Source organism: Haliotis rufescens, unplaced genomic scaffold, assembly GCF_023055435.1.
Source record: "Haliotis rufescens isolate VD_foot unplaced genomic scaffold, xgHalRufe1.0.p SCAF_61, whole genome shotgun sequence".
NCBI lineage: Eukaryota > Metazoa > Mollusca > Gastropoda > Lepetellida > Haliotidae > Haliotis > Haliotis rufescens.
The window spans coordinates 1098376-1116645 of NW_025964346.1; the positions used below are offsets into that span (position 1 = coordinate 1098376).

An 18270-nucleotide genomic window follows, 5' to 3' on the forward strand; every position below is an offset into this window, starting at 1 on the left:
GTATTTTTGTTTTTGTCAGAATGCTCAGGGTATCTTCCTGATTTTACAGTTTCTTCCTGACATTCAATACCGCATGTTCTCCCAAGACAGACATGTTGAAATCTAAAAGATTCAAAAGAAATCATTGGGTCTATTACTTATGGGGGTGGAATGTCCACAGTATTTGTAATTTTGTATTTTGTGATTTATTTATTTCAAAATTTATCATTTTATCATAAAATTTTAGTATTTATATGTAAACAAAGTATTTTTTTTTTTAAGATACAAGGTATAATATTTTGGTATAAATTTAGGTATAATTTAAAGGTGCATTTTTACTATTACATTGATAATTTAAAGGTATTTTATTATTTTTTATTTTTTGTATGTTTGTTTACATTTTTACTTGTAATTGTTATTGTTTATTTATTTTAGCTTGTACCGGTTTAACTGTGTACAGAATATGGAATGAATTATTTACCACCCACAACCATAAACCACCTCAACGTCATAAAGTCGTTTTTTAATAAAAGTACCCTCCTCTTCTGGAATACAAAAAAATAACTTTTTTTAAAGATACATGTATCTGCTACAAGGCCTGAGTTACAACCAAATCTGTGCAGCATACAATATTATATTGAAATTTAATTGCCATGGATATTTTCAGAATTATGCGTTATAATCACATGTTTATGTTATGTGTCCGTGTATTTTATTGTTGAACAATCATTGTAACTGCGTTACATCGTTTCTTATGAAATTCGGTAGACTCTCATGACATAGTAATTAGGCAGTGATTAGTCGGCTGGAATGTAGTGACATTTAATGTAAGCAGTCATCAGGATGTTTCTTTATTTAGATTCTTCTTGTGAACACGTCATGCTGATGAAACGTTTATCTGCAGATTGTACCTGTGAACACGTCATGGTGATGAAACGTTTATCTGCAGATTGTACCTGTGAACACGTCATGCTGATGAAAACGTTTTGCTGTAGATTCTACCTGTGAACAAGGCATGCTGATAAAACGCTTAGCTGCAGATTCTACCTGTGTACACACCATGCTGATAAAACGCTTAGCTGCAGATTCTACCCGTGAACACGTCATGCTGATAAAACTCTTAGCTGCAGATTCTCCCTGTGAACACACCATGCTGATAAAACGCTTAGCTGCAGATTCTACCTGTGAACACGTCATGCTGATATAACGCTTAGCTGCAGATTCTACCTGTGAACACGTCATGCTGATGAAACGCTTAGCTGCAGCTGCTGGTGTGAGACCAAACAATACAAAATCAAACAAAGCATATTTTATTTCACGCAAACCATACAATGAACATATACGTAAACATTTTGCGAAAACATAAAACGGCAGCAGTGTGAGCATTTTAAATGAATAAACATCAGGAACTCCCTCAAAACTTTACAGCTCCAAGTCCAATAAGCATTTACACGAGATAAGCAGCGAAACATTTCCTTAAGACGCCACACCGCTCTCACGTGAGTTCCTTCACTGACCAGTAGGACCTTGTGGTGACCAAAGGTCAAACGATCAAATCCATTCACTTCTGAGTTAACTTGGCCATCACTGGACGTATTCCATCATGTGATGGAGTATTGTTATAAAACATAGATGCATCATAGAGTGAGTGAGTGAGTTTGTTTTTACATCCGGGTGCCACGGGTGCACGAGGCACGTCTTGGTGAAGCCCACCAGCACGGATTAGGTGCGGAGGAACTGGAGATCATACCCAGGGGGGATCTGTGATACTAATGCATACCGGATCCTGGAATAACAAAGGGACGAAACTCTGAACTGGGCCCCACGGGATAATATTCGTATCAATCATACAGACACACTCGTGCAGTGTATACAGCGTCAGTACTATCAACCCACATCTAGGATCTGTTAATAAAACTATGTAACAATGTAATCATATAACGTCACACACAGTCAATGTACTCAAAAACAGGAGGGGTAACGACTATAAATAGGCAGATCATGAATTTAGTCCAATATACATGTCGTACATGTATGGGCATGTACTCTAAGTGTATACATAATAGTATGTAAAACAAATATATATAGATCGTTCTCTTTGACACACAGCGTGAACCTTAACGACAGAAAGAACAGGAACAGGAAGAGGCTCGCCTACATCTCATGAACACTGTGATTCAAGTTGAATGTCCAATCATAAAAATGTTGTCCAAAACGGGTTTCATTATGGTTTCATTTTACATATATGTCATAGAGGCGACGTGTTCTTTTGTGTAACTTTATTGTTCGTGATGAAATGGGGTTTAAATCATTTGAAAAGTTTCGCCTTTCTTTCCTAAACAAGCAGCCGTACAAGAGCGTCAACATGAACTGAATATACTCATTTTGTATCAAGACGTGAGTGAGTGAGTGTGTAAGGTTTAACGCCGTTTTGGAAGTAGTTCATCCGGTTGTGCCAGCTTAAAGTGGGAGAATAGCAGAAGTGATGCAAGTCTTTTAGACAATTACCATTTTAATGGAACCCAAAGAGCGGGTCTTAGTTCAGTGTACACAATGCTTGTCAACCTTCAACTGTAATGGTCTAACATGCTGGCCGTATAAGGCTACTATGCTTGTCGTAAAAGACTGCTAGTTGGCGTGGTTGAGACATGTCATCGTATCCCAGTTGCGTAGATCGATACTCTTGATGTCAATCACTGGATTGTATGGTCCAGACTCGATTATTAACAGACCGCCGTCATATAGCTGGAATACTGCTGAGTGTGGCGCTAAACAACACACAAACAGAGAAAAACAAACAGGTCAATCAAATCTTAGGTTGTTTTACGCAAGCCTCTTCAGGTACAAGTAATGATGAATGGTTACAATTCTTTGTTTTCTTATATTGTGTCAACAACCACGTCCGACCACATCAACTACTGCGTCACTAACCTTGTGATACACCGGCACCAGGTAGAGGGGGACACACAACTGGGTGTCTTGTAATAGGAAGTATTGGCGTTTTTGAACTGAAAACATGACGTCTTGTCAAAACAATCCTGAAATAATTTGCTGCTGGATTAATTCTTGGATTTTAAACAACCCTGGCTTGTTTGTTTCATTTCAAAACTATCTGATACCGTATATCCCCATGTACAACTATTTTACACCGCCATGTTCATCACAAACATCACATGCGGAAACACTCCCAATAGGAAACACTCCTACCAGGAAACACTCGTCGTTAACAGAAACATCAAGATGTTGGCAGGAAACTTTCACCACCCCCATGTAGACCATTATTCGCGATAGACCAAATTCCATGTGCACGTAATGCACGTGCAATCGTACTAATCCATTGGACGCGTCACAATCCGGCAGATACAGTGCGTCGTCTCACTGATTTTATTAACCCATTCCGATCTCCATCGATTCAAAATTTGACCTCTCGTCTCTGTCATGTCGGTGTATATAAAACCATTTTGAATAAATCGTAAACTCATTCCAAATCAAACCCCTGTCCCACATTTCAAACAAGACGTGTGTATAGACATGTTGCTATGGTAACGATGAGACATGTCAGGGCGGGAAGCTGCACGTGACTGCTGGTGGATGTGGGTGCGTCCCGGCGGCTCGCCGTCCAAGCTTTCACCGACTGGGTCAGAACATGCAAGGGCTTGTAGCCATTCGCCAAAACGGCCGAGTGGAAATCTCGAATATCGAACTGGTCCCCTGAAAAGTGAGGACACAGAATTTAGATGGTAATCGGTAAACGTTTAGATGATGATGATGGTGGTTACGGCAAAACACGATAACTACTTTATCCAGGATTTCTTAGATACATTATTTTCGACAATATTGAGAGACCCTTTTGAATTCATCTCATACTCCCACTTATACAAGTAACTGCTCCATCGGCTGACATTGAATAACTTCATTTCCTTCCTTGCGAGACTTGTCTATTTCCCCATACCGTAATTCCTTTAATAAATGCCTGGTCCACAAAGCGATCTTAGCGCGAAGACGACCTTAAAAAACATCTGTGACGTCATTCTTTTGTTTGAAGGCTCCATTATTTTTCAGGAATGGAGAGTTGTTCGTCAACTATACATTATCTTGAACCAACATTTAAATTAAGTTCCACTTTGAATAGACGGAACTATTTTGTACATTTATTGACAAGTGAATAATTTCAATTTTGTGCCGAAAACATGTGTTGCCAGCGGGGTTCGAACTCGCATATGTTTATTTGAAGACGTGTAATAGTCAACCTCAGCGACGGCGGCAAGGTATTGTGTGAAATTAACTATTAAACAGTTTTATAACTGTGCATCATGCTTAAAAGTTGAAAATGATATGTATATTTTGTGTTTGAGCAATGTTCATATTTATAGCAATCAGATAAACATTTAAAGAGAAACAAACAAATCAGTTAATATACTACCCATCAAAAGTTTAGACTCACTGAAACCACTCACTATATCTCGTAAGAAAATCGTATTTGTGAAAGCTACCAATAAAAAATAACAAAATCATTCATTTAGGTCTTCATATCCTTGTTCACAAGGACGTGTGCATTGATGATTAGTGAACCAGAATGCCGTATTGGCTAGTACCATACAAAAGTGAAATTGCAAAATTTAATAACGGGTATGACCACCCCTGGCTCTAACACAGACATTGCATCGACGTTGCATACCACGAAAGAACAGTTCAATCTGCCGCTGGGGAATGTTTGCCACTCCTCAAACAATGCATTGCGAAGTTGGCGAAGGTTAGCAGGGGGGGGGGGGGACTCTGGCATAAACACGCCGTCCCAGCAGATCCCAAACATGCTCAGTGGGGTTCATATCGGGCGATAATGCTCGCTAATCCATTCGATTCACCCCATTTTGTTGTAAACAAGCTGACACGATGCGAGCTCTGTGAGGCCTGGCATTATCATCTTGGAAAACCGCGTGACCTGGCATAGCCCTTAAGAATGGAAGCACAATAGGAATGATGATCTCGTCCCTGTATCTCTGGCCAGTCAGATTTCCATCCTGTACCAGTAAATCAGTTCTTCCAGTCAGGGTGATACCTCCCCAGACGATAACGGATCCACCTCCAAATCGATCATGCCCCACAACAGCAACGTCAGCGTACCGCTCTCCCTGACGTCCATAGACTGGGATCCGACCATCGTTGAAATGCAGATTGAACCTTGATTCGTCGGAGAAGAGTACCCTTGCCCATCTGCGGGGACCCCAGCGTAAATGTCCATTTGCCCAATTCAGTCTGTTCTGACGGTGGCGTGGTGTAAGAGGGGGTCTTACAGCTGGACGACGTGCCCGCAGTCCGTAGTGACGTAATCGGCGGCGTATTGTTGATACAGATACACGTCGTCCTGTACCTTGTTAGAAAGCATTATTGGCTGCTGTGGCTGTAATGTTTCTGCCCCTGAGAAACAGCAAAAAGACGCATCGGTCATCTTGCTCTGATGTTACCCTTGACCTACCCGACCTGGGTCGATCCTGGACGGAGTTGGTCTGTTGAAAGCGTACCCAGAGGTTGGAAACTGCCTATTGGGATACGCCAAGACGTCTGGCAACATACCGTTGTGATCTGCCATCTTGTAGCAGTGCCAAGGCTTGGTGTCGTTGCTCAATACGGAGACTTCTCCCTCTACCCATGCTTGCATCAAAGAAGAATTTCTCCACTAACTCAGAGGAGCCAACTGCAATCCTTATAAAGATGAATTGCACGAGTATCCCGCGTCAAATTGCTGATAAAACACGTGTATTATCGTGCATGTGAACACCTGCGTTTTGGTGCGAAGTTTGTTTAAAAATGTGCGACATTTCACAGAGTTTTATCAATTAATGAACGAAAAACTCTAATCTTTTCACCGTTACAGATTTGGTTTTACGCCACAACAGTTCATGTGTTAACAGTACCTGTAAAAAGTTTAGAATATTTGGCATTATCTGGTTTGAAACAGTTGAGTATAGTGAGTGGCTACATTTACACTGGTGAGTCTAAACTTTTGATGGGTAGTATATATAAATCCTTGTTCGGGGCTCTTATATTTCCTATCATTCCCGTCAGCATGTATTTACATGTGCAAGCGATTGATAAATACTAGTTTAGGACCCAACGAAATTATGAAGAGCCGTGTACCATGCATTGTAAATATCAGCTCGCGACGGAGCTTGGTGCACGTGCAACAGCGACAGAGAACGTATTCCTCGTGCATCACGCAATAGCGACTCACGCAGTTTAAATATAGACAACAAAGAGTTCTGGTATTTTGTTCAAATATTTTCCACAACAGAATATTTTGTCAAAGTGTAAAAGTAAGGTCGAGTAACCCCCATATTTAACGCAGATTCGTAGCGCTCAGATCGTTTAGTTGATCGGGGCAATGGTGTTTATGGAAGTCAGAAGGCCTCTAAATAGCCCCGGCGTTTATCTGAGGTAGGTGGTATTGTTTCTGGTAATAAGAGGTAGTGACTTTGGTCATATGTCACACTCAGTGTCGATCTTGTCGATCTTGTCGATCTTCCCACATCGTATTCTACCTGTGAGTGCAGAGGCGTGTCCTCTCAGGGTACAAAGACTACCACCAGCTCAACCTGCAACACCTTGCATGAGACAGCGCGCATCTATTGTCCTCCATCTCGAGTGAGCTGAAACCTTACCGTCAAAGTTCTTCCCCAAAGAAACAACACAGAGGTTTTCGGCGTATTTGTGTTTGGTAAAATGAATAAATTGCCATTTCGTAGACGTCAGTTAACATGCCTGTCATTCGAAGTTGGTGAAACAATATGTTAAAAAAAATAGCATAGCCTCTCATGAAAACACACAACGAGTGAGTGAGTGAGTCAGTTAGTGTAACTGTTACACCATGGCGGGACGGCGTCATGTGGGAGGACAGCCCGATGTGATGAACCGTAGAAACCAAGCGACATATCCATGTTGAGTCGGGGATTCGAACCCACGATCATAAGCATCTGGTGCCACTAAGGGACGCATCACCCATGCTCTTATAAGTTCTTCGAGATCGAGATTACTTCGACATTGATGTTGTTTCGAGTTTGGGGGTGGAGTGGGTGGGTGGGTGGGTGGGGGAGGGGGGGGGGGGGGGGGGGGGGGGGACGCACGGGTGGCCCAGTCGTCTAAGGCGCCCCGATTCGCTGTGCAGACTTGCCAGCAACATATGATTGTAGGTTCGAATCCCAGTTCGCCCCGATTTTGTTTCTAGGTTTGTCAGCACCATACCCGTGCTCGTGGGTTTCACCGAAGTGGTAAACGACTGAGACCTGCATCACTTCAGGCTTTCCTCCCACATTAAGTTGACACGCCGTGATATATCCGGAATACTATTAAAAGCGGCGTTAAACCCAACTCACTCATTCACTCACGTTTTCGAGATTTTTGTATTTTGTGAATGTTGCATGTTACGCCTACCCAGGTTTTCCTCGGCCATTTGTCTCAGCTTCTTGATCGTCAACTCTCCGATCTTGTAGGAACACGCTTGCCCAGGCCACGTTATGTAGCGGTCCACCTCCACCTCCACGAATGGTCTCGCCTTGGCAGTGATGTTCAGCAGGTACTCAATGGCCTGCTCGCGGTCCCAGCTGTGCAACAGAACTTTGCTGAACACAACTGACAAGCTTTCTTCAGTGTTTGGTTACATGAAACATATTCTTGTTTCTTATCTTTGTATTAATGGGATAGGAGGTCTAATTATATTATTTTTATGTGTTTGTTGTTGTTTATCGCCACACTCAGCAATATTCCAGCTATATCGCGGCAGTCTTGAAATATTTGTGTCTGGATCAGACAATTCAGTGATTGGCATCAATAGTATCGATCCACACAATCGGGATACGATAACATGCATCAACTACATCAACGAGTCTGACCATGTTATCACGTTAGTCGACTCTCACGACAAGCGTAGGTTGATGAAGACCGACTCTAACCCGGATGTTCACGGGGGTCAGGCTCTTGGTCTTACTCTGCATCCAGACATCTTACCCGTAATAATGGATGCCTGTGTCCACAACGAGGCGCCCTGCTCGGAAGATCTCGGAGCTGTACCTTCCCATCCTGTGAGGGTAGACAACCAGAATACGTGTCATTGACAGTCAGGGGAGACAACCAGAATACACGTGTCATTAAACAGTCAGGGGAGACAACCAGAATACACGTGTCATTGTCAGTCAGGGGGGACAACCAGAATACACGTGTCATTGTCAGTCAGGGGGGACAACCAGAATACACGCGTCATTGTCAGTCAGGGGAGACAACCAGAATACACGCGTCATTGACAGTCAGGGGAGACAACCAAAATACACGTGTCATTGTCAGTCAGGGGAGACAACCAGAATACACGTGTCATTGACAGTCAGGGGAGACAACCAGAATACACGTGTCATTGTCAGTCAGGGGAGACAACCAGAATACACGTGTCATAGACAGTCAGGGGAGACAACCAGAATACACGTGTCATAGACAGTCAGGGGAGACAACCAGAATACACGTGTCATTGACAGTCAGGGGAGACAACCAGAATACACGTGTCATTGTCAGTCAGGGGAGACAACCACAATACGCGTGTCATTGACAGTCAGGGGAGACAACCAGAATATAAGTGTCATAGACAGTCAGGGGAGACAACCAGAATACACGTGTCATTGACAGTCAGGGGAGACAACCAGAATACACGTGTCATTGACAGTCAAGGGAGACAACCACAATACGCGTGTCATTGACAGTCAGGGGAGACAACCAGAATATAAGTGTCATGGACAGTCAGGGGAGACAACCAGAATACACGTGTCATTGACAGTCAGGGGAGACAACCAGAATACACGTGTCATTGACAGTCAGGGGAGACAACCAGAATACACGTGTCATTGACAGTCAGGGGAGACAACCACAATACGCGTGTCATTGACAGTCAGGGGAGACAACCAGAATACAAGTGTCATGGACAGTCAGGGGAGACAACCAGAATACACTTGTCATCGACAGTCAAGGGAGACAACAAGAATACACGTGTCACTGACATGCTCCTCACAGCGATAGCCCTTTCGCGGAGCTCTCTATACTATCGCTGCCACCAGTCAAAACTCCCCACTGTAAATAGGTGGCCACAACCATGCTTGGAATTGAACTCGGAACCGACTGACCGTTATGTTTACAAACAAGTGACGACTGTCGTGACGCCGAATACACTTATCGCTGCTAAATTACTTTCTTCGTGTGTCAATTTGAATTTCTATTCCATTAAAACTATCGTGTTATTAATATAGTACGAATGTAAGGGAGAAGTTGGTTGATTTTCGGTTAGTCTGCAATCTCGAACCAATCTGATTATTAAAACAACAAAGTAAGTTCATCTGGAAAACATGGTCAGTCGTAAACCATTTCAAAATGAAATGGCATTCCCAAAAACATAAACAAAAGTATCAACGTTACTACATTTGGGGTTAGAGGGTAAATTTCAAACTTCTTTTTAATGGCCGCGCCCACACTGGTGTCAGCGATGTTACCGAGAGTCTAACGAAGGTGTCACGCGCTGGGAAGGAGCTTGGTGTCACTGACAGTCAGGGGAGACAACCAGAGTACATGTGTCATTGACAGTCAGGGGAGGCAATCAGAGTACACGTGTCACTGACAGTCAGGGGAGACAACCAGAGTACATGTGTCATTGACACTCAGGGGAGACAACCAGAATACATGTGTCACTGACAGTCAGGGGGGACAACCAGAGTACACGTGTCACTGACAGTCAGGGGAGACAACCAGAGTACACGTGTCACTGACAGTCAGGGGAGACAACCAGAGTACATGTGTCACTGACAGTCAGGGGAGACAACCAGAGTACATGTGTCACTGACAGTCAGGGGAGACAACCAGAATACACGTGTCACTGACAGTCAGGGGAGGCAGTCAGAATACACGTGCCATCAAACAGTCAGGGGGGACAACCAGAGTACATGTGTCACTGACAGTCAGGGGAGACAACCAGAATACACGTGCCATCAAACAGTCAGGGGAGACAACCAGAGTACATGTGTCACTGACAGTCAGGGGAGGCAATCAGAATACACGTGTCACTGAAAGTCAGGTGAGACAACCAGAATACACGTGTCACTGACAGTCAGGGGAGGCAATCAGAATACACGTGTCACTGAAAGTCAGGGGAGACAACCAGAATACACGTGTCACTGACAGTCAGGGGAGGCAATCAGAATACACGTGTCACTGAAAGTCAGGTGAGACAACCAGAGTACATGTGTCACTGACAGTCAGGGGAAGCAATCAGAATACATTTGTCACTGACAGTCAGGGGAGACAACCAGAATACACGTGTCATTGACAGTCAGGGGAGACAACCAGAATACACGTGTCATTGACAGTCAGGGGAGACAACCAGAATACACGTGTCATTGACAGTCAGGGGAGACAACCAGAATACACGTGTCATTGACAGTCAGGGGAGACAACCAGAATACACGTGTCACTGACAGTCAGGGGAGACAACCAGAATACACGTGTCATTGACAGCCAGGGGAGACAACCAGAATACACGTGTCATTGACAGTCAGGGGAGACAACCAGAATACACGTGTCACTGACAGTCAGGGGAGACAACCAGAATACACGTGTCATTGACAGTCAGGGGAGACAACCAGAATACACGTGTCATTGACAGTCAGGGGAGACAACCAGAATACACGTGTCACTGACAGTCAGGGGAGACAACCAGAATACACTTGTCATTGACAGTCAGGGGAGACAACCAGAATACACGTGTCATTGACAGTCAGGGGAGACAACCAGAATACACGTGTCATTGACAGTCAGGGGAGACAACCAGAATACACGTGTCATTGACAGTCAGGGGAGACAACCAGAATACACGTGTCACTGACAGTCAGGGGAGACAACCAGAATACACGTGTCATATATGACATGTGTGCCAGGGGAGAGAATAAAGTGAGTGAGTTTGATTTTACGCCGATTTTACCAATATTCCAACAATATCACGGCGGGGGACACACATTGTACCCATATGGAGAATCGAAGCCGGGTTTTCGGCGTGACGAGCGAATGGTGTACCCCACCGCTTCGTGACACACACGAAGTATGGCCCCATTTGTCAAGTGTCCGTGACTGCGAATCTATCAGTCATACTATACAGAACAATGTCACAAAAACGAAACTGTCCGCATCAACAAGGGTCCTCGTACACAGACAAGATCAGGTTGAAGACACTCACAGTTCATACTCGTCCCGGTACAGCCCGAACTCCTCACCAAGCGACTCCGCATACAGTGCCCAGCCCTGCGGGAGAGTTGAGAGACAAATTCAACATTACGTCATCGATAACACACTGTCTTCTCCACCCATTCTATTGTGATAATATTTTGATGGCTTATGAATCCGTAGTTTTAGTGTCGTGCCTTTCGAATCGGGCTCAAAACGAGGCTATGGTGGTCGAATCGGGCTCAAAACGAGGCTGTGGTGGCGCATGGGCCAAGGTTGGTTATCATAATACAATGCATTGCACGTTACTCACACGATACAATCAATAACTTCTTTGATAGGCATTTAGAAGTTGGAGTACGATCAATGTTAAGACGGAAATCGGTTATTTCACATTACCATTTGTCACGAAGTAAAGACAGGGAGGTAACGTGTTAGTCACTGGCATTTGCGTCTGTTTCAGTGATATCTTCATTTATATAAACAAAATAGATTCTAAACACTTTCTTATCTCAAGAATTAAAATAATGTGTGAGCTCTCAAGAACATCCATTATAATAAACAAATTTGTTTGTGGGTATTCTCTTCATTTATAATAAACAAAATAGATTCTAAAACTTTCTTATCTCAAGAGTTAAAATAATATGTGAGCTCGCAAGAACATCCATTTTAATGAACAAATTGTATTGGGGTATTCTCTATGATAATTCATGACATAAGCAGACATTTTCGCACAAGCGCTATCGAGGTACACAGATCCAAGAACTATGGGCTTTATCCTCACTGCCACTGTCACCCTTGTTCGGTGGTTGTTTTTGTTAATCCCTGTATAAAGTGTACACCTATGTTCGGGAAACGCAGTCTAGGGGAGACAACTCTGTATGCCCGGTTTACCTCGACGAATGCCGTGTATGCGGGGAAGGAGTACGGCACTTGGTAGGTGTGTGGGTTTTCCATGTACTTCATAAATCGCGGGGTGTTGGCCGCCAAGGCAGAGCTGACCTGTGAAACACGTTGAATCATTTGAAATTCAGAATAAAGTGACCATTAATGACTACAGCCAACATCCAGGTCCATCCTATCTTCACAATCACTGACCCTACTGCTACAAGTAATGCCACATTGGTGAGTGAGTATGGTTTTACGCCGCTTTAAGCAATATTCCAGCAATAACACGGCGGGGGACACCAGAAATGGGCTTCACAGTCCGTCTGAGCATGGAGATATGTACACACTGACATATAGTGACTTCTTTGAGTGGCATATAGTGGTTGTCGATACATATATGTAATTATAGGATGAATATGAAGTGGTCTTCCAGCACAACTAACTTATTGAATTGTTTGATAGGCATAACTTGATGACAAGGCACACACAATCTAGGGCTAACAACCTCTTTATTACTGTAAGGCGACGTTTCGGTATAGATCCTAATATCGTTGTCAACAGAAGGATAATGCTGTCACAACATGAAGTACAGAGAACACATAGGTGGAAGGTATAGTTTGCATAGGTCTGGTGCATAGTATTATCCTTCTGTTGTCATTTCTGACTCCTGTCATCCCACTCATGTATGCAATTGTTGTTACTGTTAATCCTCCACCTACTATATATATTCTGTACAATGTTCCTCATTCAGTCTTGCTTGACAACGGTATAAGGATATATACCGAAACGCAATCTCATTAAAATCAGATCTTTAGGGGTAACGTCAGAACGACCTTTCATCCGACCAATCAGAGCGTCGCTTACCAGATCATGAAAGTGACAGTCGGAATGTGATTTCTAATCATGCAGCCTCGAAAACGTTAAAACGGGGTATTCCGAACGATAGTTACGGGCTCAACGACTGAATCTATACAATCTAAACCATATATTAGGCATTCTAGAACGTTCTTTTGTTCAGGTTTCAAATTTTTAAGCGAGAATTTGTCAAAATATGTTTCGAAGCGTAGTCGCCAATTTGCAATTATTGCCGTAAAGCACGAGAAAGCTGCCTTCTGATTGGCTAATGTCGACTTCTTGTCAGTAATTCAATTGGTCGGTCAGAGTTCGCTAACGGGGGGGCTGATGTGACCCGTAATTGGATGTCCTCAGATCTTTGTTTAGCGGCAGCGAGAACTAAGATCTGATTTTATTACGATTGACCGAAACGTCCCCATTACTTTAAAGATTTGGTCTACTTTGTCAACTAACTTGTTACCTGGAAGTGGTGGCCTGGGTTCGCTTCGTGCATCACCAGGGACATGAACGTGTACACGGGCCTGAAATAATCACCGCAGTGTTATAGTGTGTTGAACTTGACAGGGAAAACCTCAACTTGAGACGTTTATCCAAAGACAAATCGTCATTTGAATACGTGGAGTACATTAGTGTCCCGTTAAAAGGCGTGCATTTCATGGGAGTGCGTCTGCGAGTGGGTTATTTTGTTTGATCTGAAGTTGAAAAACATTATGTCGACATTGTTTCAACATTTATATAAGGGGTGCTTTGTTTAAAGCCAATCGCTTGCTAGCGATGTACAGCGATTCGTTTAACAACGGGGCGGTAACTTTCTGCTGCTTGCAATCGCACCAATCACTGGCTGAACTTGCTTCGCTCTCAAACCAAAATGGCGGCTGACGGTAATTAAAGTTGAGTTTGACGGTGGAATAAGATATTCATGACTGGATCAACTTGGAAACGGACAGAGGCAGCTAACAGCCTAGCCTCCCCAGTCTCCTCCACATCTTCAAAGTAGTGATCAATAGTCATCAACTCATCAACTCGTCATCGAGCTTCTTCTGGTACATTCTTCATTTGAGAAAGGCAACCATACGGTAGTTGCACTGCCATTTTGGAAGAGGTAGCAAGCGCTTCGAGCTTTTGCAGACCCCAGGGTGAGCGATGAATGTCAATACTCTGGACAATTCGTGGCTTTACAGCGCACCCCTGATGTTTATTGAACGTCGACATTTCAAGTTCATCACAATTTCAAATCCAAACCAAACTCACTGACTTTTCAAAGTTCAACATTTATGTCTGATTTCATCATCATCCCAGCTGTCATCATTGTCATTTCAACGTTGAAGCACTACATTGATTCAACATTGGTTCAACTTTGTCCTGCCCGTCGGGAAAAATATTCACATACGGCGCAAAAGGAGGGTAACATCTCAAGAGTGAGTGAGCATGGTTTTTAACCAATACTCCAGGACTATCGCGGCGGGGGCGCCACCAGCAATGGGCGATACACATTGTACCCATGTGGAATATCGAACTCGGGCCTTCGGCGTTACGAGCGAACGCTTCAACCACTAGATTACATCACCCAACCCCGATCACTCGTAACCTTCCAGCCACACCCCATCCCATCCCATCCCATCCCATCCCATCCCACCCCAACACACCCCACCACACCACAGAACACGTACATGCTCCGGGGGTGCATCACATTGGCGTAGAAAATGCCGGGGACTGTTCCGTCTGGGGTGGGGAGTGAGTAGCGCCCTGCCGGGCCGTCAGACATCATCGACACCACTCTGAAACATCAACAGCGACCATCAGCTATCATCGACACCACTCTGAAACATACACAGGGACCATCAGACATCATCGACACCACTCTGAAACATACACAGGGACCATCAGACATCATCGACACCACTCTGAAACATACACAGGGACCATCAGTCATCATCGATACCACTCTGAAAAAAACAACAGCGACCACCAAACATCAAACATCATCGATACCACTCTGAAACATCAACAGGGAAACTCAACCATCATCGACACCACTCTGAAACATCCTGAAGGACCATCAGACATCATCGCCACCACTCTGAAAAAAAAAACAGCGACCATCAAACATCATCGATACCACACTGAAACAACAACAGCGACCATCAAACATCATCGATACCACAATGAAACAACAACAGCGACCATCAAACATCATCGATACCACACTGAAACAACAACAGCGACCATCAGACATCATCGACACCACTCTCAAACATCAACAGCGACCATCAGCCATCATCGACACCACTCTGAAACATCAACAGCGACCATCAGTCACCACCAACACCACTCTGAAACATCAACAGCGACCATCAGTCACCACCAACACCACTCTGAAACATCAACAGCGACCATCAGTCACCATCAACACCACTCTGAAACATCAACAGCGACCATCAGCCTCCATCGACACCACTCTGAAACATCCCCAGGGACCATCAGCTATCATCGACACCACACTGAAACATCAAGAGCGACCATCAGACATCATCGACACCACTCTGAAACATACACAGGGACCATCAAACATCATCGACACCACTCTGAAACATCCACAGGAACCATCAGACATCATCGACACCACTCTGAAACATCAACAGGAACCATCAGACATCATCGACACCACTCTGAAACATCCACAGGGACCATCAGACATCATCGACACCACTCTGAAACATCAACAGCGACCATCAGACATCATCGACACCACTCTGAAACATCAACAGAGACCATCAGACATCATCGATACCACTCTGAAACATCCACAGGGACCATCAGCTATCATCGAAACCACTCTGAAACATCAACAGAGACCATCAAACATCATCGACACCACTCTGAAACATCCACAGGGACCATCAGACATCAACGACACCACTCTGAAACATCAACAGCGCCCATCAGACATCATCGACACCACTCTGAAACATCAACAGCGACCATCAGCTATCATCGACACCACTCTGAAACATCAACAGCAACCATCAGTCACCACCAACACCACTCTGAAACATCAACAGCGACCATCAGCCTCCATCGACACCACTCTGAAACATCCCCAGGGACCATCAGCTATCATCGACACCACACTGAAACATCAACAGCGACCATCAGACATCATCGACACCACTCTGAAACATCAACAGAGACCATCAGCTATCATCGACACCACTCTGAAACAGACACAGGGACCATCAGTCATTATCGACACCACTATGAAACATCCACAGGGACCATCAGCCTCCATCGACACCACACTGAAACATACACAGGGACCATCAGTCATCATCGACACCACTCTGAAACATCCACAGGGACCATCAAACATGATCGACACCACTCTGAAACATCCACAGGGACCATCAGCTATCATCGACACCACTCTGAAACATCCACAGCGACCATCAGACATCATCGACACCACTCTGAAACATCAACAGCGACCATCAGACATCATCGACACCACTCTGAAACATCAACAGCGACCATCAGCCTCCATCGACACCACACTGAAACATACACAGGGACCATCAGTCATCATCGACACCACTCTGAAACATACACAGGGACCATCAAACATCATCGACACCACTCTGAAACATCCACAGGGACCATCGGCTATCATCGACACCACACTGAAACATCCACAGGGACCATAAGACATCATCGACACCACTCTGAAACATCAACAGCGACCATCAGACATCATCGACACCACTCTGAAACATCAACAGCAACCTTAAGCCTCCATCGACACCACTCTGAAACATCAACAGTGACCATCAGCCTCCATCGACACCACTCTGAAACATCAACAGCAACCATAAGCCTCCATCGACACCACTCTGAAACATCAACAGAGACCATCAAACATCATCGACACCACTCTGAAACATCAACAGAGACCATCAGCTATCATCGACACCACTCTGAAACATACACAGGGACCATCAGTCATTATCGACACCACTCTGAAACATCCACAGGGACCATCAGCCATCATCGACATCACTCTGAAACATCCACAGGGACCATCAGCTATCATCGACACCACTCTGAAACATCCACAGGAACCATCAGACATCATCGCCACCACTCTGAAACATCCACAGGGACCATCAGCTATCATCGACACCACTCTGAAACATCAACAGGGAAACTCAACCATCATCGACACCACTCTGAACATCCACAGGGACCATCAGCTATCATCGACACCACTCTGAAACATCAACAGCGACCATCAGCTATCATCGACACCACTCTGAAACATCCACAGGGACCATCAGCTATCATCGACACCACACTGAAACATACACAGGGACCATCAGTCATCATCGACACCACTCTGAAACATCCACAGGGACCATCAGCCATCATCGACACCACTCTGAAACATCCACAGCGACCATCAAACATCATCAACACCACTCTGAAACATCCACAGCGACCATCAGACATCATCGACACCACTCTGAAACATTAACAGCGACAACAGACATCATCGACACCACTCTGAAACATCAACAGCGACCATCAGTCACCATCAACACCACTCTGAAACATCAACAGCGACCATCAGCCTCCATCGACACCACACTGAAACATACATAGGGACCATCAGTCATCATCGACACCACTCTGAAACATCAACAGGGACCATCAAACATCATCGACACCACTCTGAAACATCCACAGGGACCATCGGCTATCATCGACACCACACTGAAACATCCACAGGGACCATAAGACATCATCGACACCACTCTGAAACATCAACAGCGACCATAAGCCTCCATCGACACCACTCTGAAACATCAACAGCGACCATCAGCCTCCATCGACACCACTCTGAAACATCCACAGGGACCATCAGCCACCATCGACACCACTCTGAAACATACACAGGGACCATCAAACATCATCGACACCACTCTGAAACATCCACAGGGACCATCAGACATCATCGACACCACTCTGAAACATCAACGGCGACCATCAGTTATCATCGACACCACTCTGAAACATACACAGGGACCATCAGTCATCATCGACACCACTCTGAAACATACACAGGGACCATCAGTCATCATCGACACTACTCTGAAACATCAACAGGAACCATCAAACATCATCGACACCACTCTGAAACATCCACAGGGACCATCAGCCATCATCGACACCACTCTGAAACATACACAGGGACCATCAGCCATCATCGACACCACTCTGAAACATACACAGGAACCATCAGACATAATCGAC

General features: G+C 44.5%; 1 protein-coding gene across 1 annotated transcript in view; it reads right to left on the minus strand.

The window, feature by feature from the left end:
• Window positions 1-1273: 1273 nt before the first annotated feature.
• The window catches only part of LOC124114438, a 76515-nt gene continuing 59518 nt past the window's right edge, over window positions 1274-18270 (minus strand). The window contains exons 12-18 of the mRNA XM_048386815.1: window positions 14634-14741; window positions 13424-13484; window positions 12115-12222; window positions 11234-11298; window positions 7981-8052; window positions 7408-7577; window positions 1274-3690 (exon numbers count right to left, since the gene is read on the minus strand). Of these exons, the coding sequence (XP_048242772.1) occupies window positions 3488-3690; window positions 7408-7577; window positions 7981-8052; window positions 11234-11298; window positions 12115-12222; window positions 13424-13484; window positions 14634-14741 (787 nt within the window). The 3' untranslated portion in view covers window positions 1274-3487. The remainder of the gene's footprint in view (window positions 3691-7407; window positions 7578-7980; window positions 8053-11233; window positions 11299-12114; window positions 12223-13423; window positions 13485-14633; window positions 14742-18270) is intronic.